This window comes from Protopterus annectens, chromosome 1.part1 (genome assembly GCF_019279795.1).
Source record: "Protopterus annectens isolate FY-2018-M chromosome 1.part1, PAN1.0, whole genome shotgun sequence".
Taxonomy (NCBI): Eukaryota; Metazoa; Chordata; order Ceratodontiformes; family Protopteridae; genus Protopterus; species Protopterus annectens.
In genome coordinates, this window is record NC_056726.1 from 1,035,709,233 (window position 1) to 1,035,735,507 (window position 26,275).

Sequence of the window (26,275 nt, forward strand, 5' to 3'; positions counted from 1 at the left end):
TCTAATCTCTGCTTGCATATACTAGTATTTTATGCCTTCATGCCTTTCTGTACATAAGACAATAATCATTGGGTGTAGCTATTTCAATGTTCAATACTACTTTTATAGGTTCATAGGTTCATAGGTTGGTACAAGGCTATCAGCCCTAGGGCCTATATAAGCCTAGCCATAACAACTCCCTGGCTATTTCTTCCCACACTATTTACTTCCCTGGACCCCTGTCTAGCAGGGCGACTGACGTGATCCCCGACTGACGTGATCTTCTTTTCAAGGACTACTGTATCTGGTTTTCTCACATATATTTTATGAACTGTTGGCAATAGGTGATCTCATGTGATATAAATGTTATCATTCTCTATAATGCTTTGTGGTTCCAGTTTCCATTGTTTCTCAGCTACTTCTATACTGTAACATTTGCACAATCCCCAAAGCAACAGTCTTGCCACATTATTCTGCCTTTCAGTATACAAGCCCTTTACAAAGAGTACATCACATCCAGCAACAAAACGTGTGACTGTTTACAGTTCTGTTTTACACAACCTATATTTGTCTGTTTCCCCCACATGTTCAACAGACTTAGTGAACCATTGTGAACCTAGTCCACTATCCTTTGCCACCATTATTAGCCTTTCACCTTTTGGTTTCAGTTCAGCTCTCCTTAACCATTCATGTACCAAATGTTGGTCAATATAGGGTTATTCCATGACATCTCTGCATTTGCCATTATTTTTGTGGATTTTTTAATGTTTTCCCTTTTTTGTCTGATTGTTTTCCTTATAACCTTTCTTTTCTTTTCTTTGACACATTCAGTTACTGTCGGATTTTTGTCTATATTTGGTTTCATTTACATTCTTGCTTGATACAGAAATACTTCTACTAAACTATAAGTTCATAGGTGTTTACTAGGCTAAAGACCACAAGGGCCTTTTTAAGCATAGCCATGCATCCCAAATCTCTGACAAGTTCTTGGACCCTTGGTAAGTGTAAGCAGGGGCTTGAAAGATGAGACATTTAAAAGCAGGGACCTGGGAGATGAACCATTTACAGGTTGTCTGTGTCCATTAGAGACACTGGTGCCAAACCAGGGATGAATTTTGTTTCAAATCCAATTGTCCAAGTTACACGAATTGGATTATGGAGGAACTCTGCTTTACATGAATGAGGAACCTGTTCCAGAGACAAGGTAATCCCTGGGATACATACCTGTTTCTCCAGCAGATCTTATTTATATCACAGGCAAGGTTTAAGTCTTTAGAATAGGTAATTCTGGTGCTGTTTGTTTTGCAGATATGCAGGAGGTCCATCAGAATGGGGTCTAAAAATGCCCTGTATGCCAGACATAGATCTCCCCTCAACAACCTGTAGGAGACAGAATAAAGAGAAATGGCCTTGAGGTGGTCTGCATAGTACATATTACTCACATCCTGTATTCTTTTAATGATTAACCTCTGTGGATGTTACAATTGTTGGATGACAGGTTAGCTACATACCAAAGTGGGGAATGTACTGAATGACAGGTCTGATGAATGATGAATACAGTGGAACAATGACTTCTTTGGACTTAGATGTCAAAACTTTGTTTATAAGTTGTACAACATAGAATGATTTCCTCACTACTGTATACATGTGATGGTCAAAGGCTACATTACTGTCTATGTGTGTCCCTGACTAATGGGTCAAATCTAAGGGGTGTGTTGTCAATAGGATAGTTACCAGGGGTCGATGACTTCCCGACAAATACTATTATGCATTTCTTGGAATTTACTTTTAGTCCATGGCTTTGACACCAGTTGTTTGTCTGTCAGCCCTTCCTGCAGAACATTTGTATCAGTGTGGGATTTAATGACAGCTCCTGATTTGCAACCATCTGCAACTTTAGTCAGCCAGAGGTCATTGACATTGATCTCGACTTCAGAGAAGTAAATGCCAAAAAAGAGCAGTCCCGAGACTGATCAGTGAGAGACTCCATTTGGGACTGGCTTCTTAGTAGAGGTGTACTCCCCATTTCTAGCTTCCTGGGTCCTGTCTGTGAGCCAGTTAGCTATCCATTTGGTGACACACAGGTTTGTACCTAACCTTTTGAGTTTGTCAACAATGCCTGAGTGAGGTATTGTATCAAATGTCTTGGTCAGGTTAAGGTAGGCAGTGTGAACCATTTTGTCCTCATCCATTGCTTTGGTGACCTTCTCAAAGAAGTCCCCCAGGTTGAGTAGGCATAACTTGCCCTTGATGAAACCAAAATGGTTTGAGCCAGTGTCTGGAGGTTTACTGTAATATTATTGATCATTTCCATGATAATTCCTTCCATGGTTTTGCATATGAAACTAGTGAGACTTATGCGTCTGTAGTTTCCAGGTCTGTAGATGGCTCATCTTTGTGCCAGTGTATGACTGTTGCTGCTCTACATTCATGAGGCACAATGCCTGTTTGGAGGCTACAGTTAAATAGCAACTCCACAAGGCCTGATAGGTCATGTTTCATGCTATTTAGAAGGCATCCTGGGATATTGTCTGGGCCCATTGATGCAGTGTTCTTCGCCTTAAAGAGAGCATAAAGAACCTGTTCCCTAGTGATAACAGGGGGAGTTATATTTGATGGTATTTTCTGACGGAATATTGAGGGGGGGAGAGGGGTAATGGAGCTGAATTTGTCAGCCAGTAGGTTTGCTATATCATCTGGCATAATATCCCTGTAACCACTCCTACTGCCTTCTCTTTTCCCCCATCCCCATCTTTCCTCAAACAGGTTAAACTGCTACAATTCAGTACAGGCATCATTTACAAATCTAGGTGCTTAGGATCCCACCCCACCCCCCCACCCCCGGCTGACCTGGTGTGACTCAGAGTAAGTTTCTTCATTGTATTGAGTTTTTTGTGTAACTGAATGACTTGCTGCTAAATTCTGAGTCTGCACAGACTGATCTATTAGTTTTGCAGAGGCTCTATAAGTAGCTAGTGACTTTACTGAATTTCTGTGGTAATATTTGTGTTTGAACTGAAACTGTATCTAGAGAAAGTGTATAATCAGGGCTCCTACTTGCTGCATGTGTTTTTAATGTTTAAATTGCACACACACATTGAAGAAGTGCTTTTATGATTTGAATAACTTGGGCTAGCTATACCTGAAGTGCTTTTACTGGCAATTTTCCAGTTGTACAATTGTGAACAATTGATTTAGTTTTTCTGGTATATCTTTAAAATCTGGCAAGTGTTTATTTACTGCATTGGTCTCTTGCTTAGGTTTCTTAGCTATAAATCTTAGTTCATTCTGAAGTGTGCTACTTTACCCCCCCCCCCACCATCAAACCTTTCTTAATGTATTATAAAATAACTGCCTGTTGTTGCCTTCATGCTTACCCCAGAATCTCGGCTTTTCTCTTTTCCTAGTTGAACTCTACATTTCCCTAAAAAACGGAGTCTACGGGACTGCATTTGGTCACCATAACAAAATCAGTTTCTCTCAGCATTTAAGCAGATTGAACTCTACAGTCCCCAACAAAGCAGTGTCTACAGGACTGCAATCAGTTTCTCTCAGCATTTAAGCAAAGTAGGTTGCACACACAGAGCATTTGTTAAGCTTTCACTTACAGTGCTGTGTAATTAAGCAGGTCACCATTTTGGTCAGCCATAGGGCTCTTTTTTTTCTACTTGAGTGTTTGCCTCCTTCCCCTGTAACTTAAGTAAACTGACTCTTACATTAAAAGCTATAATAGTTACCTTACAGCTTTAGGACACCTTAGGAAACCTTGTAAACTGCAATAGCCCCGCTACGTTTGCCTTCGCTATGCTCAGGCTCTCTTCACTCCCCTCCCTGCCCCCAATTCCCTCCCACCCCCAGTGCCTCTAAATTTATAGTACTATAGCCACTCCCTCACTTTCTAGATCCTATCTGCTTTCATCTGGGATAATTCCTCCCACCCCCATTCTTCTACTTACATTTTAATAGCACCTGTTAGCTTCCATCTGGCATTCTCCCATCCCCCTTCCAGTACCTTTACCTCACCACTCTATCTTCTGGTGTTGCATCACCAGGTAAAACAGTTCCTTAACTCACTAGCTGAATCACAGTTAATGATATACTCCTCTTTACTACCCCTCTTGTTCGCACCATACCTCCTTACCTTGTATGAAAACCAGTTTCTCACGGGATTTCAGGTCCCAAAAGGCCATACTATCACCCCATGTGTAAATCATCCCACCTTCAACCATAATTACAGTACCAGATCCTATCCAACATCTTGTTCAGTCTATCAACATCTCAACCCCAGGCACATTTGCTCTAGATCCAAACACTACCACAACTAATAAACAAATTCCTGACGTTCATCACCAAGTATAGACTTAACCTAAAACTTGGTGGTGATATTCACCCCAACCCTGGCCCACCCACTTCAGATACACATACCCCTCTACTTGCAATCTAAGCTACAAACCTACAATTAATAGGCCAACTAACTCTCTCCTAGCCTGCCATCTCAATATTAGAAGCATTAATAACAAGGTACATGAATTGCATGCACTTCTGGATGTCCACTCCCCTGGGATTCTCTGTTTATCTGAAACCTGGTTAAAACCTAACACTAAAGACAATGAAGTGTTACCACCTTGGCACAACATACACAGGCTGGATAGTGCTTCAAGGAAGGGGGGTGGGGTAGCTGTACTCTATAAATCTGAGTTGAATGTCACCATAGATGTAATACAACCACCTCAGATTAATAACTCAGAGATTCTTGCCACCAAATTGCAACTTAATAAAAATAAATGCATTAATATCATCTGTATGTACATTCCCCCAGGTAACAATATATCTACACTTGAAGATATCCTGCACTGGCTATCATGTCACTGCCCCCAAGAAACCCTACAACTTAGAGACTTTAACATAGACTGGGACACCTGTTCCTCGGAATCCTCAACCACCCATATTCACCTGCATGCATTTACACAAATCATATCCACCCCTACCAGGATAGGTAAACCCAACCAAAAAGAAAGCATACTTGACTGGGTACTCATAAATAGTAAACCCTAACTGTACACCTCTGGTACCCTCCTTGATGGCCTAAGCGATCACCTTCTCACATATGTAATTAAGCACAAAGCCATTAATTCCCAACAACCCTTACTCAGAAAGATAAGAAACAATAAAAACTTTGACCCTGCCAAATTCCAACAAGAACTAAACTCATGTAATTGGTCTATTCTAAAACACCTCCCCTTAGAGGAAGCAGTAGCATACTTTAACAACAAATTCCTTGAGATCCTTGATTTGCATGCACCTGTTCGTTCAAAGAGAACAAAGGCAAAAATTGTGCCATGGCTTTCTAAAGAGTCTAAACTCAAAATTACCCTTAGAAACAAAACATGGGCTTTATGGCGTTCTTCTAAAGACCCCCAAGATCACATTAAATACAGGCAATCCAGGAACGAAACTAAAATATCCATTTTTACAAGACAAAAACAATACTAATGTAATTTACAGACAGTAAATCAAAATAACCCTCAGAAGTTTTGGGCAGGTTTAAATAATCTACTACATCCTGGACAAACTTCATCCCCAATCCCTGCTTTTTCTACTTGAGTGTTTGCCTCCTTCCCCTGTAACTTAAGTAAACTGACTCTTACATTAAAAGCTATAATAGTTACCTTATAGCTTTAGGACACCTTAGGAAACCTTGTAAACTGCAATAGCCCCGCTACGTTTCTGACAGTTTTAACCAATTATTTACTGAGACAGTTCAAGCCCTAGCTAGCCAACTACCTCCTAGCTCCCCTGGTCCTGAAAGTAGCACCCCTAGAAACCTACTTGCATTCAGCTTCCAACCAGTCACCACTTCACTTATCCGTACCTTGATCAAAAAATGAAAACCCACTACACTTTCTGCTAATCAACTCCCTGCCGAGCACCTACAAAAATCAGCTGATGCTATTGCTTACCCCGTTTCAATACTAATCAATCGAACCATAGTAGAAGCTAAAATTCCCACCATCTGGAAAATATCCTATGTAATCCCACTTCACAATGAAGGCAGCTCTACTGAATTCTCCAATTATAGGCCAATAGCTATACTCTCTCCACTTGCAAAGATTATGGAAAAATGTAGTCATAGACAACTCATGCACCACCTAATCCAGAATCACCTTATGGCAGACACTCAGCATGGCTTCTATCCTCATCACAGCACTACTTCAGCCCTACTAGCCTTTACCAACACCATAAACCATAATCGCAACAATAATTATATATCCTCAGCCCTCTTCTTGGATCTTTCCAAGGCATTCGATATGGTTGATCACCAACTTTTAATCCACACCCTGCAAACATTCTGTCTAAATACTAGAGCCATATGAGAGAAAACACTATACCGGGTACCACACAATAACGTCTTTATTTAAACAAAGTAAATAAAGACGTTATTGTGTGGTACCCGGTATAGTGTTTTCTCTCATATACTTCTCTTTTTTTATACTGGGTTTTACCTGTAAGCCGTTTTGCTTTTCGTTTATTAAATACTAGATCCTTTCAATGGTTTCAATCCTACCTGAATGGTCGACAGCAGGCTGTCTTCTGGCAGAACAAACTCTCTAACCTTCTACCTAACACCCTTGGAGTATCACAAGGCTCTATACTAGGGCCCTTTCTGTTCTCCATCTTCACTAACGACCTTTATACTGTCATCCCAAAAGTCAGCTGTATCCAATATGCTAATGACTCTACTCTGATTTGCTCAGCCACATCTCCAATAGAGTTATGGTCAGCTACCCAGACCACCTTTAATACAATAGAAAACTGGCTTTTTGAACGTCGTCTGATCCTAAATCCCAAAAAAACTAAAATGCTGTTATTTTCACCAACACATAGGTCTACCGCTTTCACCTTTACCATAAATTCAAATGATGGCACAATAATCTCCCCTGACCCCTCTACAAAACTATTAGGTGTCATCATAGACACTAATCTAAAATTTGACCTACATGTTAACCAATCAATCAAAACCATCAATAAAAAACTAGGGTCACTTTACAGAATAAAAGCCTTCCTAACCCCTTCAGCTAAAATTGCCATAGCTCGCTCTCACCTTCTTTCAACCTTTCTGTATGCATCCCCTGTACTCCTGAATTTAAACAAGACTGTCCTTAACAAACTCTACAACCACATTGCCAGGTTTGCCACTGGGCTGCCTTTTAGCACACATCATTGCATCAATCTAAATCAGCTTGGGTGGCTTGAACTATCCAGCCTAATCCAGTATAACCAACTGATTATGGCCTATAAAATCCTCTAGAATCTGGACAATACTCCTGCACTTAAAAATATTATCACCCCCTATAACAATCCTAGACCACTTTGATCCTCTAACAAACTACTAATTCAGACTGGCAAAATTAATAACACAGCCGGTGACTCTCTCTTTGCAAACTCTCTAAGTAGATCCTGGAACTCTCTTCCAGCTGATATTACCTTACTTTCCACCTTAGGTCAATTTAAAACTAGACTCAAGCAACATTTGTCACTTAACTGGCTATGTCAATGTATCAAGGCTGGCTAACTCTCTCTAGAATGTGTAAAAATCTGTTAACCAGTTTACTGTGTAATTTAATTTAATCCTGACTTGCGCTCAGGATTAACTCTAACCTGTGGAACTTGTTTAACTTGCTTACTCATGTAATCTCTGTAAATAGTCTGTTTGTAATATGTAATGCTGGTATTATGTAATGCTGTATCTGCTTAACCTTGGAGCTTTTCTACCCGGGCCTCCGCTGAAAATGGACATGCATCCAGTCTGACTATCCCGGTCAACAAATATAAAATAAATAAATAAATAATAAATAAATATGGGTGTCTCCATTTACAATGAGCTCTGCACACAATTTTGTATTGCATTTGAGGTTGTGGACATAACTAAAAAATGCCTTGTGGTTGTCCTTGTCCTGTAAGGCCAAATTTACCTCAGATCTGGCTTTGGTAGACTTTAATTGACCTCTGAGTCGTCTCATCTTATACTTCCTCTCCTCATATTTTAAAACTTTCACTCTGCTTCGATCTGATGAGGTCAGTAGATATGTACTCAGTCCCATGACTGCAGATCAGTACCTGTAGATACTTTTAAGGAGACTCAGACCTCTTCAGAGTGAAGAATCTATAACCTTGATATAATCAAGACTGATTTTTAGATATCATTTGATAATGCATAAAACACTTTTCTTGTTTCATGTCCAGATGCATCAAAACTATTTGGGGCCAGTCACTCACCCCAAAACCATAAGCTAGAACAGGAAGAGCAAATTGATTTATAGTGTGTAATTTATTCCTAGATGTCAGGACAATTTTAAATATTACTTTAAGTCTTCTGACATTCCATACTGATCTTCCTTCACGTTTATTCATGTTTTATTGCTGACTCTTCATCTATTCCCACACATTTATATACTCCCTCCTACTCAGGTTCCTTTATAGCATATTTCTGTCCTAAGTTAATATTTTCTTGATGCTGTTGCTTTCAGTATTAAATGTTGCTTTTGCACATTTATCAAGACCAAATGTTATTCTTATATAACTTGAGAAAGGTGAAATTATTTGTATTTGTGCTTTCAACTCTTCATCTGATGAACTATACAGCTGTAAGTCATGCGCAAAAAGTAGATGAGATATTTTTAAACAAGGTTGATTTCTGGAAGCCAAACTGTAAGAAAAGCATGACAGTGTGGTCATTAATATGATGCTGTAGGTCCTAACACAGCTAATGGATCAGCACAGCTAATGTATCAGCACGCACTGTGTCCTGTTATGTATGTTCTGTTAGGATTCACAGTGCATGCTGATACATTAGCTGTGTTACTTAGGACCTACAGCCTCATATTAATGACACAGCTAATAGACACACACACACACACACACACACACACACACACACACACACACACACACACACACGCACACACACACGCACACACGCACACACACACACACACACAGCTAATGGATCAGCACAGCTAATGGATCAGCACGCACTGTGAATCCTAACAGAACATACATAACAGGACACAGTGCGTGCTGATACATTAGCTGTGTTACTTAGGACCTACAGCCTCATATTGATGACACAGCTAATACACACACACACACACACACACACACACACACACACACACACACACACACACAGACATACAGAGACACACAGAGACACACACACACACACACAGACATTCACAGAGACACACACAGAGTAGAACACACAGAGACACACAGACACACAGAGACACACACAGAGTAGAACACACACACACACACACACACACGCACACACACACACATGCAGGCACACAGAGAAACAAAGAGACCCACAGAGACACACACACAGACACACACAGACACACAGACACACAGAGACACACACAGAGTAGAACACACAGAGACACACAGACACAGAGACACACAAAGAGTAGAACACACACACACACACACACACACACACACACACACACACACACACACACACACACAGACACACACACACAGCTAATGGATCAGCATAGATAATGTATCAGCATGCACTGTGAATCCTAACAGAACTTACATAACGGGACACATTAAGAGTACATATGACAATGCAGATTTCACTGTAGTGCCATGATTCCTGACAGACCTTATGCCAGACGAAGCCCTGGGGATGGACTTGAGAACAGATATGTCACTTTGATTCTGTGGTTTGTAACAGACATGATGAAACAAGCCACACTGGGGTGCACATGGACATGTGAATGCCACTGTATTTCTGTGGATTCTAACATACCAAATGTAACAGGGCACACTGAGTATGCACATAGGTTCATAGGTACATGCAATGCTAATGACCACAATAGTCCTTATAAGCCCAGACACGTAATCCAAATGTGACCCACAAATTGTATTTATACAGGGGTGATTTACTGACAGGCTTTGTCCATCAGAGACATAGGTTCTAGGCCAGGGGTGAGTTTCTGATTACCCATCCACTGGTCCAAGTTGCACTTAAATAAGGATAGGGAATAACTCTGCTTCACATGGATGTGACCCTGTTTCAGAGAATGGGAATATTCTGAGAAACATATCTGTCTCTCCAACATGTCATATTTATGCCACAATCAAAATTTAGTCTATTACTTCTTTTTTTTCAAAACAGGTTTATTGTTTTAACATATAAGAGAAATATCATAACAATTTTATACAAGTAATTAAAAATAGGTATTATTATAATATTCAACAAAACAACTAAAGTATTTACAAAGACATCCACTACAATCAGATCAATTAATTAAACTAAAATACCATGTTATTGAAATTAAAATTTTTTTAACAAATTTTGTAAATTATCCCATACAATATAATAAGATGTTTTTCTATTTGTTCTTGTCCTAATTGTGTTTATTTCCATATGGCACACTATATTCATAACATTTTTAAATTCATTGAACGAAGGAGGTGTATCTGAAATCCAATTTCTAGTTATTATTTTCCTAGCCACTGCTAGAATAGACCATAACAAGAGAAGCTTAACCTTTTAACACTTTGAGGTACAGGTGTGTTGAATAATATAAGAGATTTAGAAATAATGAAATTATCTGTAAAAGACCCTGCAAAAATTCATTAATTGACTTCCAGTATTCTTTCAATTTTATACAGTCATAAAACATATGAGCCCAGTCAGCATTAATTTCTACATTACATCTCTTACATAAATTATCTTTATTATTTATTTTATTCATCATCAAAGGTGTATAAAAAGATCTATGTAAAATTTCCATGTATAAAGTCTCCAGACAATGGAAGACGTAGTTCTATAAGCAGATCCCAATATATATTGTTTATCTTGTTGATTTGGTGGGTCCCCATTAATAGAAGTGAAATAATTCCAGTATGAATCTAAACTGTAAAAAGTTTCTTGTCTGATAATTTTATGTATGTATGAAAGTTTACCTTTATCAGAAACTTTATGTTGTAAATTTAATATCAAGTAACTAATCAGTGTTGGAATAGATTCTTGAACTGTTATAGACATTAGATCTATTTTATTAATGAGATGTCGTCTAAAGGTCTGAACCTCTAACCAGCAAGTTTCTCTTAGATCAAATTATTGTGTTAAGAAATCTAGATTTTTAACTTTATTATCAGATATCAACTGATACCAGTACTTTAGATCATTATCTATAGTTAAATGAGTTCCTTCAGAAGTAGATGACAAAAGCATACCCTGAGTATACATTATAGGGAATACAATAAAATTCCATTCCCTATACTTAGGGTGCATGAATATAAAGTTACGATAACTAATAATAATATTTAATGGGTAACAAACCATATGTTTAGGTGTAATAGGTGAAGTACAAAATTCCTTTAGTAACCATGACATGGAGTTATTTACAATCATATTTTTATGTGTTAAGGAGATTTTCATGAAGTGCATACTAATTAGCTCCCAATAATCTTTCCATTTTGTGACATATGACTGATCTATTAATAAAGTAATAACTTTTACAATAGAAGAGATAGTATATAAATTAAAGTCTGGAAAAGAAATACCCCCTTGAGACCAGCTATTAGTATGTTTCTTTAATGCAATCCTAGGTCTATTAGGTGCCCATAGGAAATTTAACATTAGTGTATTCAGTTTCTTGATAATTATTTTTGTAGGTGGTAGTATTATTGATTGTATTAAGTATAAAATCTTGGGGAATATTATCATTTTAATAATTGTAAGTCTCTCCTCCATAGTAAAAAACATATTATTCCAGGTATTAAAAGATTTTGTATATTAAGAAAACAGGTATTATAATTATTATATATAATAGATTTAATATCTTTAGATAGTATTATACCTAAATAAGTTATCTGACCTGAATTGGGTACATATTTAGTAAAATCACTAATGAGAATATTTTTTCATGTATATATAGGTAGTATTTTAGTTTTTTCTTCATTGAATATTAAACCAGAAATACTTTTAAAATTCATCATTTTATCAAATAGAGACTGCATAGAAGAATTAGATCCTGCTGATGTAATTAGAACATCATCTGCAAAAAGTTGAATTTTGGATGTTGTATTTTCATCTATTTCAAAACCCTCTATGTCAGTACTGTTTCTGATCAAATTAGCCCAAGGCTCCATTACTAAAGTGAATAATAGTGGAGAAAGTGGACATCCTTGTTTTGTACCTTTAAGAATGGGTATTTTTTGTGAAACATATGTTCCTACCTTAATATAAGCCAACGTTCCTTTGTATAAATGCTCAATTAGACTTACAAATGCATCTGAGAAGTTTGTGCACTTCATTAAGGTAAACAGATAGTCCCAACTTACTGAATCAAATGCTGAACTTATATCAAAACTAATAAGTGTTAAATCTTTCTTTTTCCTATTTGCAAAATCTATTAATGTTAAAGTTCTTCTTATATTATCAAAAGTATTTCTATTTACAATGAAGCCTGTCCGATCTATATCTATAATGCTGGGAATGATTGTCTTCAATCTATCAGCAAAGATACTCATAAACATTTTATAATCAACATTAAGTAATGAGATGGGCCAATATGAAGAACATCTAGTTGGATCTTTATTAGGTTTCAAAATTGGCGAAATAAATGTATATTGCCAAGATGGGGGGGTTATTAACTCATATTGGGCCAAAATAAAAACCTTATGTATTAATGAATATGTACTTTTAGAAAGGATTTTTTATATCTCTGGTATAATACCATCATTACCCGGTGCTTTGTTTGATTTAAGCTTATTTATTTGTGTAATAACTTCTGTATATGAAATACTCTTGTCCAATAGTTTAATCTGTTGTTTATTAAGCTTTTTATTCATGTTTGTGATTATAAACTCCTTTTTTTATCTTTAGGTTCCATATTAATGTTATTATGGTTAATTTTGTGAAATTGATTTCTAAATTCATCTAGTATTTCTGGTATACTAGAAACATTCTTCTTTTTCCTTAGAGAAAAGATTTCTTTGATATGGTTTTGTTTATTCAACCTTTTTGTTTTATTTTTAAGTCTATGTAAGTATTTGGGGCTTATTGAATAAGACAAAAACTTGTATTTCTCTAAAGTTATTTTAACATTATGAGTTAAAATTTCTTTGTATTTCTCATTTAGTTTGTTTATTTCTTCAATAACTTTCTTGTCCATAATATTTTCTTTATTATTATGTTTATAAGAGTCTAATTTACTTTGAATATCTAACAATTCCTTATGCCAAGATTTCCTTTTATTATTATACCATCTGATACTTTGTCCATATAGATATGATTTTAAAGCATCCCAAACATAAACAATGGAGACTTCAGGAGTATTATTTATGTCTAAAAAATGTTTTACTTCTGAAAGTATATATTCTTTATAGTCTTTTAGTTGAGTTAAGTATGCTGGTATCCTTTTGATCTGAACATTATGAGTATTTTTTATCATGAATTCAAAAACAATTGAATTATGATCAGATATAGGACATGAAATGATTTTGGAATTAATTAAATCTGTTACCATCTGGTTAGAAATAAAGACCCTATCTATTTTTGAATAAGTTTTGTATCTGTTAGAAAAAAGGTGTATGGTAATGACTTTGAATCTATCTGATTATTAATATCATTCAAATGATAAGAATTAGCAAAATCATTTAAATGTTTTGCATTAGATGTAATTCTTCTTTTCCTATAGTGGTAGTATCACTTTCATGTAGTATACAATTAAAGTCACCAGCTAAAATAATATCTCCTATAGAGAATGATATGATCTTATCAAGATGATGTTTCACTGTATTAATACCAATTCCAGGTATCCAATATACATTAATTAAAGTGTAAGTCTTCCCATTAATTTGTATTGTAACCATACAAAACATTCCTTTGTCATCCTGATAAGACTTAATGGTTTTAGGAATGGGCATACTTTTATTCCATAAAATAGCCACTCCTCTTTTTCTGTGTGTGCTCTGAACTAACCAATACTGTGTATTTGTTTGTGGCTAGTTTATCAATATCTTTTTTCAAGAGATGGGTTTCTTGCAGGAAGACTAAGTTGGCCTTATGTAAATTAATGTATCTTATTAGGCTTGCCCTTTTACATGGATTATTCAATCCATTAATGTTTAAAGAAATTCCTTTTAAAGATGTCATTTGGCATTTTTAAAACTTAAGAATCTTATGATCAAAATAACAAATAACAAGATAAGTAATGTTACATCTCCTCCTTTAGGTGTACCTTTAAATATAGCTGTATTTATTGAATCTCTTATGGGATTTCATATAGGATTCAATTTTGTTTGTAGTGACAATGAATGTACAATATATATTGTGGATGTCAAAACTATATACAAATAACAATGAACAAGTGAAAATAATGTAAGGATTAAACCTTGCATCCAGCCTGGAGTTATAAACTCCAACTTAGAGTAGTATTTACCACTCAAGTTAACCCCTACCCTAAGCAGCAGTACCTCAGCTACCACCTTATCAATTTAATACTAGTTATATTTAACTGAGGTTAACAGTTTTCAGTTCAATTATCTAGCAAGACAAGACTACACATTTGGTAAAACAGCATCATATAAACTAAAATAAACCTTTTTTTTTTTTTTTAAAAAAACTGTTCATACTACTATATACATCCATGTAATATAAAACACTTGTATTCAAATAGCATTCAAATAATCTTGATGTTAGAAATCAAGAGGAGAGAAAAATAGGTTCTAACATTCATTTAAATCAAAAACTTTGGCTAATATGATTCAGACATTACATATATTAAGATGCATCTATTTTCTGTCATGTAAATGCAATTAACAGCTTCCAAAAACCTTGAATTGCTTGTATATGAGCATTTACTCAAACTCATTATTGTCAATAGAATAAAGTATTATATTCATAGAAATTGTTATAAATCATACTGCATAGTTATGCAGATTCTCAGAAACACATATATATATATATACATACACACACACACACACACACACACACACACACACATATATATATATATATATATATACATACACACACACACACACACACACACATACATATATATATATATATATATATATATATATATATATACACATACACACACACACATACACACACACACACACACACACACACACATATATATATATATATATATATATATATATATATATACATACACACACACACACACATATACATATACATATGTATACACACACACACACACACACACACACACACACACACACACACACACACACACACATATATATATATATATATATATATATATATATATATATATATATATATATATGATCTCACTGAGTTATGTCCTTACTGAGCACCATCTTACTTGCTGTCCCTGCAATAAATCTGTCTACTTTATACAAAATAATGCACAGCAAACACATTTTAGTAACCAGATTTTACAACCATGCTATACTACTGCTTTAAAATATATCACATGACAATTTCTTCCAGTATAGAGTTATAAAATTATTTATGCTTGTCAATCAGATGAATTAAATGAGTTATAGTAATGTATATGTTTGGAACATAAGTTTTTAACACAGATTATTAAGCTGCTGTTATGTAGATTTTCAAAAACACTTGAATAAATGTTTCATTTTATATGCCTTCTAAAATAAGACATTTACTTACTACAAGAAACTGTATCATTTAAACTCATTATAACTGACATATTTTATGAATTATAACATAGATATTTAAGTAATTATATAAAATAACTCACATTTAGATGTTAAAGAGTTCATTTTCCTTCACATAGTCGCATTTGTATCATTTCTATTTCCTGGTAGAGTGTCATTGCTGAATCTGTGATGTGTCAGTGTGATATCTAGGTCAAAGGTGAGACTAGCTGCTTTCAGCTTCTCTGTGAGAATTCTGAGAGTTGAAGCTTTTGAAGTAGCTCATGGACACTGTGCATGAGACAGCCCACATCCCAGATTGTCTCTCTTAACATTTTGGCAGGAAACTTATTAAAAACTAGTGACAAACATTCATTTAGCAGTGTAAATGCATCTAAACATGACAAAACCTTCACAATGTATTTTACAGGTTATTACAGCCTCTATGTAAGTGAAATTAAGCCCAAAATTATTAATAAGTAATAAAACTCAATATTTTTGTCCCAACTCAATTTTTATGCAAATCTTATTATTTACTGTGTCTGTATGATCAAAAGCATTTCTATATATTAATAAAGAAAAGAAAAAGAGAGTAGAAAGTAAAAGGGGGTAAGGCAGAAGTAAAAAAAATGTAAGAGAAAGCTATAAGAAGTATATACAATGAAATATTACTTACTGTTTATATTAATAGAGTTAAAAATAAAACATATTATTTACTATTATTTAGTTCTAATTATTATTAGTTAAAGCATGACAGATTATTTATAAACAAGCATAAGCAGTGTAATCAAGAAAGTATAATTAGGAATAGCATTTGAAGAACATATAAACTTTTTACAAGGAATAAATATGTTATTATTCTATTAATCATATTTTCATTACTCTTCTCTCCCTGCCTTCCCCACCCTTCACCCACCACATAATCTAAATAGAATGACATTGTTTAAACAAAGAAAAGAAAAAAAGAGAAGAAAAATAAAAAGATAAAGAAAAAATGTATCAAATTACTAACCTTACTTCTCCTTTTCAGAAAGAGAAACAAGTTGAATCACAACTTGCCATTAAATCTCCAGATATTTTGACTAGTTATGAAACAAAACATTTCTTTGCACACAGAGAATAACTTTGATTAAATCTTTTTCAAAATATTTGTTGCTTCTTGGAAATGCAGGAACTATATTTAAAAAGATTAATAATTAAATAAAATGATGAGAGGAAAAAAAAACCTAGAACAAATCATTCGTTTTTTAGTCTCTTCTTCTTCTCTGAAGTCTTTCACGAAGTTTCAGTTGCCAGTCTCTTTAATGAAGGACTAGCCCATTCCATTTCTTCTATTTTATCCAAAATCTTATTTTTTGATAAAAAGTACAGCAGTGTCTAAGTCATCAAAATTTTAGGACCATCAGGAAGGAAGATTTTAAGCTTGGCAGGAAACAGAAGGTATGTTTTAAACTGTGCTTTTTTAAGCTCCCTTATTAGTGGCAGAAAAACTTTTCTTTTAGCTATTACCATGGAAGAATAGTCATTGTCAAAACTCACAGTTGTCTCATTAATCTTAACAGGAGCTTTAGCCCAAGCAGATTTAAGAACCATCTCTTTATCAAAATATGATAAAAATCTAACTATAACTGATCTAGGATAGTTTTTGTTAGAGTTAGTATTAGCTATAGATCTATGTGCTCTTTCAATACCAAAAGAGAATGCTTCTGGTAAGTCTAAAGTTTTAGGGAGCCATGTTGTTAAAAAAGAAGTAATATTGTTACCTTCAATATTTTCTGGCAGTCCAAAAATCCTAATGTTATTGCACCTAGATCTATTTTCCAGGTCATCCAGCTTTGTTTATAAATGTGTATTTTGTTTCAGCAGAAACTCAATGTTGATTTCCTCTTCTTATATTCTATTTTCCATGTCATTCACAGCTTCTTCTATGCCTGTCATCTGGATCTTCTGTTGTTGCAGGTCTATATGTAACAAGTCTATTTGTTTTGTAGTTTTTTCTATGAAGGTGTCTATTTTAGTATCCATTTTATCCATCTTAGCAGTAAGTTGCTGGATTATAATTATCAGAGACTGAAGTTCTTTCTTGATGCTGGAGTCTTGAGAATTTGTCTTACTGGAACTCATTTCAGACTGATAAACTGACAGGAAAATTTCCAAAGTGATTTCTGACAGGAATATTGTTAAGATTTCCTTTCTTTTTTAGATATAGTTCAAGAACTATATAAAACAAACATATTTAGAAAGAAAATTACTTCAAAAATTAATTTTTTAAGTAATTAATTCCTGTCAGTGTAATGAAATTGGTGGAGCTGAAGAAATCTGCTGCTATCCTGTGTTCATCCTTGGCCACGCCCCTCAGTCTATTACTTCTGATGCTGTTTATTCTGTAGATGTGCAGAAGGTCCTCAAAACAGGGTCTAGAGATGCCTTGTACACCAGGCAAAGATTACCTGTCAGAAGTCTGTTTGCCCAGCTAAGGAGACAGGGCTTTGAGGAGATCAGCGTAGAACAGGGTGTTTACTCCCTATATTCTTTTTGTAAGGAAACCTTTGTGGACATTACAGTTACTGCATGTGTCTGCTCAGGTACATACTAAAGAGGACATTATACTCTATGATGGGTCTGATGATAGCCCAGTACAGTGGTATGAAGACCTCTCTTTGCCAAGATTACATGCCCTTGCTTCTAAGTTGAGTAACATACAAGGATTTTTTTTTACTAGCTTTGACACATATTGGACAAAGGCTAGTTACTATCTACATGAGTTCCCAGATCCGGGAATAGTGAGTCAACCGTTAGGGGTGTTTTACTGATGGCATAGTTATCCAGGGTGACCAGTTTCTCAAAAGTAGTTATAATGCATTTCTTGGAAAGAGGTTTTAAGCAATGGCTTTAGCAACAAGTCTTTGTCTGTATTAGACCTTCTTGAAGGGTGCTCTGATCTTGGGAGGATTCAATGGCTGCTCCCAGTTTGCAGTCATCTGCAAACCTGGTTATCCAGAGGATTTTGACACTGGCTTTGACATCCTAGAAGTAGATGCTAAAAAGAAGTGGGCCTAGCACATAGCCCTGAGGGACTCCACTGGTGACTGGCAGCTTTGTGGAGGTGGCTTCACCAGTTCCTAGCTCCTGGATTCTATCAGTGAGCCAGCTATCTTTCCAGAATGTTATAAGGGAGTTTACACGTAGTTCCATGATCTGGTTGACAATGCCCAAGTGTGGTATTGTGTCATATGCTTCAGCCAGATCTAGGTAGGCAGTATGCACCATTTTCCCTTTATCTATTACCTTAGTAACCTTTTCAAAGAAGTCCACCAGATTCAGTAGGCTTGACCTTCATTTGACAAAGCCAAACCTGGATGGATCCAGTGCTAGAGTTCTCCTATGTCCTTGCTGATAAATTCCATGATAATTCTTTCCATAGCTGTGCAAATAAGACCAGTCAGAGCAATGGGTCTGTAGTTTCCAGGATCTGTTCACAGTCCTCCATTATGAGGGGAGATGACCATTACAGTCCTCTATTCTCATGGCACAAATCCTGTTTTAAAATTATAGTTAAATAATGACTCAATGGGCCTTATTAAGTCATAATTTAAACTGTTCTGGAGGCATTCTGGGATGTTATTGGGACCCAGTGATGCTGTGTTCTTGGCTTAAGTGAGTTCAGCCAGTACATGGCCCTTGTTATAATTGGAGGGGTTTATGTTTGAGAGTACTTCTTCAGGGATGCTTGTGGGTGAGGGAGAGGTAAAGTTGGAACTGAATTTGTCCACTAACAGGTTTGCTATATCATCAAGCTCAGTGAATGTGGCACCATTAACCACCAGTTCAACACATTGCTGTGTGTTGCCATTGAGGTTTCTGACATAGCTGAAGAAGGCCTCAGGGTTACTCTTCACCTGGGAGGGAATCTTTACATCAAATTAGGCTTTTCTTGATCTAATTAGGGAATGCCATCATGAAGGTTTGTTTCTGGAGCTGGTCCTGGGCTTATTTCTTGAAGGTTCAACAGCCTCTGTGCAGTCATTGACACGGTTGTGTAGAGTTTCGGAGAGAAATTCAGCATAGGCTGCTGTGTTCTCTGAGTTCAGAGGGGGATTGAACTTTTTACTATCATTTAATAAAAGGAGATTTGGCTTGGAGTAGTTCCTGTTACTCATTTTAATGGAATTATGCAGTTGATATTGATTTCAACAGAAACAGCTCTATTATCAGACCTTACCGGGGAGATGAAACATTGAGGTGTGCAGCATTCTCCCCTATTTGTAAGCATGGAGTTTAGTATATTGGAGCATATAGTGGGTGTATTAACTATTTTTGGTAAAGGATGTTTGTATTTACGAAGTCCAGAAATCTCTGTGCCTCTAGATTTGAGGCTATGTAGGATTCCCAGTCTATAGAGAAGTAATTAAAGTCTCCCATGAGTAGGATGTTAGGTTTGATGGTAAGTGTCTCTAGTAGGCCCAAGTTTGCATTGTCAGCTTTTTGGGACATGGAGGGTGACCTATTGCTGGCTCGGATATTGTATGGGATTTTATTCTGATCTGCATGTTGAGGAGCTCTAGCACATCATCCTGTTTAACCACCCAAGTGGTACGCTTGTTACTGATGTGTTTTGGGATATTTCCACCCTTAGCCTTTGTCTGTGCAGCTACTCTTCTAAAAGTGTGGAAGACACTGAAATTGTGCACTGCTGAGGTACTCTCTGCTGCTTTAAATCTTGCCTCTGTAACTGCACAGATATCTATATTTTGAAGTATGAATAGGGCTTGGAGGGAGTGTAGTTTTCTATTTAGTCTTCTGGCACTGAGCAGCGACACCTTCAGGTTCATTTGAGTTGATTTTGCTATGTAGGTAATGTTATGGTAAATACATTATTAATACAACAACTTCAGTCACTGCAGAGTTTAATGCTTTATTACCTTAAGCACACATTTATTTATTTAATTTATTTATTTAACATTTGTTGACTGGAAAAGTCCAACTAGGACAGAGTCTATTTTCAATGGAGGCCCAGGAAGAAATGCTCCAAATGCATGTCTTTGGAAAATGTACTGGAGACACAAACAAAAATCCAACATGTCTCCCTGACTGCATACATGCAGGATCTTTTATAAGAACATATCAATCAGAATAACAATCCTTATCAGTCATATCACTGTCAGCAACCAATAAAACGCACTTACTACTGTGATTTATTAATGCAGTTATTCATTAAACTAGTACTAAATATCAAATGTAAAATATGTCACTTGACAGAAATTGATCAGCAACAATTTAGTCACATTTTTCTAATCAGCATTAATCATGTTGCAAATTAAAACTCTTCTCATGAGAAAATAGTTGAGGAATGCTGCCCCAGCCATGGTGTAAGAAACATTTGTTATATTCCTATGTTCCAGATAACTTGCTTTTTCAATGACATACCTCATTCACATGGTCAGACCTTCCAGTTTCACTTGCTGGTTCATCTTCTGGTTTTGCTAACTTATGAAGGTAACCCTTTACAGTAATTATGTCAATTTGGCATTGTCAAAAATGTGCTATGGGGTTGAAAGAAGTTTTAGTCAGTATTCAAAAGCCTAGTGGGAAAAGGTGCAGACCATCTTGGCAAGGCAATGCAGTCTGTTGTTCTCCCAAGTTAGCAAATAGTGGATCTCACTAGAATAGCACTAGAAAGACAACCAATTATTGAAATCAATAATTTCTTGGTCCTGTTGTGGCGTTGTCCTTTGTGATGGTAATATGCTATTCAAAGCTAGACTCATACCAGCCTAAGATTGTTTGAAAGCTACATAATATCTCTCTGTGTTTGCTACTTTAAGGATTACGTAGTTGTCGGTAAACATGAGACATTTGCTGCTTTGCCTCAAGATGCCCATATCAAGCAAACCGGCTACAAAGTCTAGTCCTTTGATTTGTGAGCTATAAAGGGGTGGTCTATTGGTGTTAGAAAGCTACTAAGGGTGCTTTGTTTGTGCAGACTAATAAGGATGTTTTGCTGGGGCAGATTAAGCCTACTAGCTTTAATGTTTGCACAATAGCGATTTTTACTAATTCTGTAGGTATTGCCACTTGAGACCCAACTAGCTGCTCTAGGCGCTTGTTGATGCACAAGGTATTTGCACTATATTGCTGCTTTACGGGTTACAGTTTTATGGACTGTTCTGCAGAGAAAATTTGCTTTCTATGTGTTTCCTACTCTACAGGGCACTGCTAAACCACACAAACATGCAAAATTTATAGCAGCAAAGAAAAAAAAAGAGAAAACAAAATAATGAGCCCTCTGGTCAATAAAATAAGTACAATAAAAGTGCTTTTGTGTATTTCCAAATAGACCAGGCAAACATTTCCTGCAATTAGCTGAATAAACCCAGTGCTCTTGATGTAAAAACACAGTAGAAGAGACACACAAGTGCAATTCTAACCAAAACCACTTACACAACTAGCTGGAAATCTCTTGCTGAAGATAATTTCTAGACAGTAACAGTGAGAGGAAAAGCATTTTTTAACAAAAGATTCAGAGAAATGCATACATAAAAGCAGGAAAGAAAAGTGATCACTCAAAATAAAGTGCAATTTATCAACGTTACTTAACTTTGTCTGGATGGCACTGCATGCGAATAAAACACTTCTGGAATGCAGGTCAGGACTACAAGCATTGCTGACCTCCAGGGAAATGAACTGCAGACAGTATGTAGTAAAGAAGCTTTACTGAAGAACATTACTGGTTTGCTGGGTGGCAACTCAGAATAACAGATCGATGCAAAACATGGGTGGGAATGGTATATCAATAGCTCATACAACAGGCAATAGCAATGAAAGAGGGGAGAGAGGGACTTTGGAAATCAGATAATCATAAGAGGTGAAGGGCAGAGACAGCCTTATAAAAACAGCAACAGCAGGAGGGTGGGAGGATTAGGTAATTTCAAGGAACCAGCACAGTAGTTACAGAGGCTAGCAATCAAATAAAGGCAATACTTGAGCTCTTTCAGAAAATGTAGCTTAATTTGTTAGTGAGGGATACAGTAGACACAGAATGCAAGCAAGTAAATGATACGCAGAATATAAAAACACTGAAGCACAAACTGGTGCAGAGACAATTCTTGCACTATTGAACTTCTGCTATAGTTTAAGACACCAGACTATGTAAAAATTTACCAGTAAACTGTTCATGGAAAACAATTCAATAATAAATGATTGATGCACAAATCTGCCACAGCTATGAATTAAACTACAAGACATTGGTCCAGCAAGGTTTAAAATACAAACAGCTTTTTATAAGTAATTCTACTTAAGGAAACAGGTGCAGAATAATGAAGAAACACAGTTTTCTCAAGACTGCCAATTAAAATACTGGACAAAGGTAAAAAAAAAATTAAAACGGAAAACTTTTTTTTTAACTAAAACATGGAAGAAAGCAGAAAAGCAGAAATTAGTATCACAGCAGAGGTGAATATAAGAGCAATATAGATATTAAAGAGAATTGAAATAATTATTTGTCCTTCTTGCTGAAAAGCTAGCTACTCACAGTTCCACACCTTTCCAACTCTCAATTAAAATATTAATTTAAGCAGAAAAGAAATATTTCTCTTTCCTTCTTGATGAAAAACTAATTACTCACAGTCTCAAACCTCTACAAGTCTCACATAAAAAACTCTTACTGGGGGTAACTCTGCTGTTCTCTTTGCTTTTTGATGAAAAAGAAGTTCCTCACAGTTGCGCACACCTCCAAGTCTCACATAAAAGTCTAGGTGGAAGTAGCTCTGTGCTGGTTATATCAGGCTACCTAGAGAGCCATCCAGTCAAATTAAGCCAATATTGAAGCTCCTTCAGAAACTTTAGCTTAATGTATGAGTGGTGCATGGCACAGAGACAAAATAAATGCAACTTAAAGCATGTATGTTATAAGTAGAATATAAATGTAAAGAAGTACAGACTGGAGCAGGAAAAACAATTCTGTCATTCTTAACATACAAGGCCATGTCAAACCCAGTGCTGTTGGACATGCTACACTTAAAGAAATCCCAATCCCTCAGAGCTACACGCTCCAGGGATCTAAACCTTGTCATCACAATAAACAAAACATGCTGGAGGGATAGGTTCCTGACCCAGAGACTCCCCAGACTCTGGAATAGATTGCCCATACATGTCAAGCAGAGTGCCTCTTTGGACCTCTTCAAGAGGAACCTTGACGATTGGATGGGAGAAAGGAAATTCACCCCAGGGATCACGTCAGTCGCCCTGCTAGACAGGGGTCCAGGAAAGTAAATAATGTGGGAAGAAATAGCCAGGGAATTGTTATGGCTAGGCTTGTATAGGCCCTAGGGCTGATAGCCTAGTACCAACCTATGAACCTATGAACCTAAGTATTGAACTATTACAACAGTTTACGGTACTGGATTATACAGAAATTTACCAGCAACACTGGTTATGGAAAATGTAGTAATAAAGTCCTAAATAATGCTCAGATCTGACAGTTGTACACACTGCTGACACAACTGTGAATTAAACTACAAGACTACGGCCAAAAGGGTTTAAAATACAAATGGATAGTTTTTACAATGAATTCCTGTTGTGGAAATAGTTGTGCAAAATAATGTCAAATGCAGTCTTCACACAGCTGCAAATTAAAATAAAGACTGCGGTGCTAGAATAAAATGAAAAGTGCAAACAGATAACGTTTTCCTGAAACATGGAGAAAAACACAAGAGAGCAAAAGAGTATAAAACTTAGATCATTGTAAGTGTGGCTTAAATAGTGAAGCAGAACTGAACTAATTCTATTTCCTTTTTGATGAAAACCTGGTTATTCAAAACTCCACACCATTTTAAGTCTCCCACAAAAGACTATAAGTGCTAGTAGTTCTGTACTGGATAAAACAGGCTAGCTAGAAATCCATCCAATCAAATGAAGCAAATACTGGAGCTCTTTCAGAAAATGTTGCTTAATGTATGAGTGGAGGATGGGGAAGAGACAAACAATGCAACTTTAAGCAAGTAAATGAAAAGCAGAAAAAAAGTAGAGAAAAACCAAATGGAGTAGGAAAAACAATTAAACAATTTTCTCACGACATTTTAAAGCACCAGACTATACAGAAATTTACCAGTAGCACTGTCTATGGAAACAAATGCAGTAATAAATAATTAAATAAGGCTCAAATCTGGCTGTTGTTCAGAGTTGTGCCATAGCAGTAAATTAAACTACCAGACTATGATCAGCAGGTTTTAAAATGCAAATGAATAGCTTTTACGTGCAATTCTACTTGTGGAAACAGAAGTGCAGAATAATGCCGAAACAGTCTTCCCACATTTGCAAATTAAAATACAAAAATACAAGACTAATGTCCAGAAACAAACCTAAAATGCAGATAGATAGATTCTGTTGATAAAACATGGAAAAGGCAAAAACTACAAAGTATTATCACCACACAGGTCACTATCAGTACAAGTTAAATTTTAAACCAGAAATGAAATAATTTTCTTTCCTGTTGATGAAAAGCTTTTACTCAAAGTAGCACACCTCTCTAAATCTCACATAAAAGACTCTTTGTGGGAGTAGCCCTTTGATGGATAAATCAAGCTAGCTAGAGAGCCATTAAATCAAATAAAGCCAATATTAAACTTTAGCTTAATGTGTTAGTGGTGGATGGGGTAGACACAGAATACAACTTTAATCAGGTAAATGTTAAGCAGAATATAAAAGCAATGAAACACTGAAGCACAAACTGGAGCAGGAAAAACAATTATCTCCCTATTGACCTATAACAATTTAATGCACCAGACTATACAAAAATTTACCAGTAATGCTATTTATGAAAAATGCAATAATAAATGACTAAATAAATCCCACCTCTTACAGTTGTACACATTCCTACCACAATTGTGAATTAAACTACTTCACTATGACCAGAAGGGTTTAAACTACAAATGGAAAGTTTTTACAAGTAATTGCACTTGAAGAAAAAGAAGTGCAGAATAGTGTATAAACAGTCTTCCCACAGCAGCAGATTCAATTCTTGATGTTATTGGCAAACCCATGGTTTCTACAATAATCATTTGTTTAGTCTAGCCTTTGTTTAGAGAATTTGAGCATTAGAATGGGATATGAAAACCACCCCAAGACTGAAATTAGCAGCAAACTTGGCTACCCTTGATATCGGCTTTTCTGTTAACAAAAATACATACAAAAGATGAGTGGGCCCAGGACAAAGCATTCTTTTCTCTAGTATAAATACCCCAGAGTTTATTGTTATGAGTTTTGCCAATCAACAAATTACCAGTCCGACAACAATATATGGGTTAATGTTGAGAATTTGTCAATAATCCCAAAAGGGGGATAGTGACAAAGGTCTTGGCAAGGTCAGGATGAGTACTGTGTATTGCACTCCTCTTATTAAAGGCTTCAGTAACCCTATCTATTACACGGGTATGGTCTGCACTTTACACAGCTAAACTGCTGTGCATCCAGAGATATAAGGTCACCTACATCATTTTTTATTAGTTCATCTAAAATATGTTTCATAGTCATGTAAGTAATACTAATGAGACTAAGTCTCTAATTCCCAGGGTCAGTAGATAGTCCACCTTTTTGTTAGAGCACAAGATTC

The 26,275-nt window shown here is 36.0% G+C and overlaps 1 protein-coding gene across 1 annotated transcript in view; it reads right to left on the minus strand.

Annotated features, from left to right (window-relative positions):
* LOC122815307 (deleted in malignant brain tumors 1 protein-like) overlaps nt 1-26,275 on the minus strand; it is a 567,314-nt gene that overhangs the window by 120,587 nt on the left and 420,452 nt on the right. The window contains 1 exon segment of the mRNA XM_044087692.1: nt 18,079-18,093. Coding sequence (XP_043943627.1) covers nt 18,079-18,093 — 15 coding nt within the window.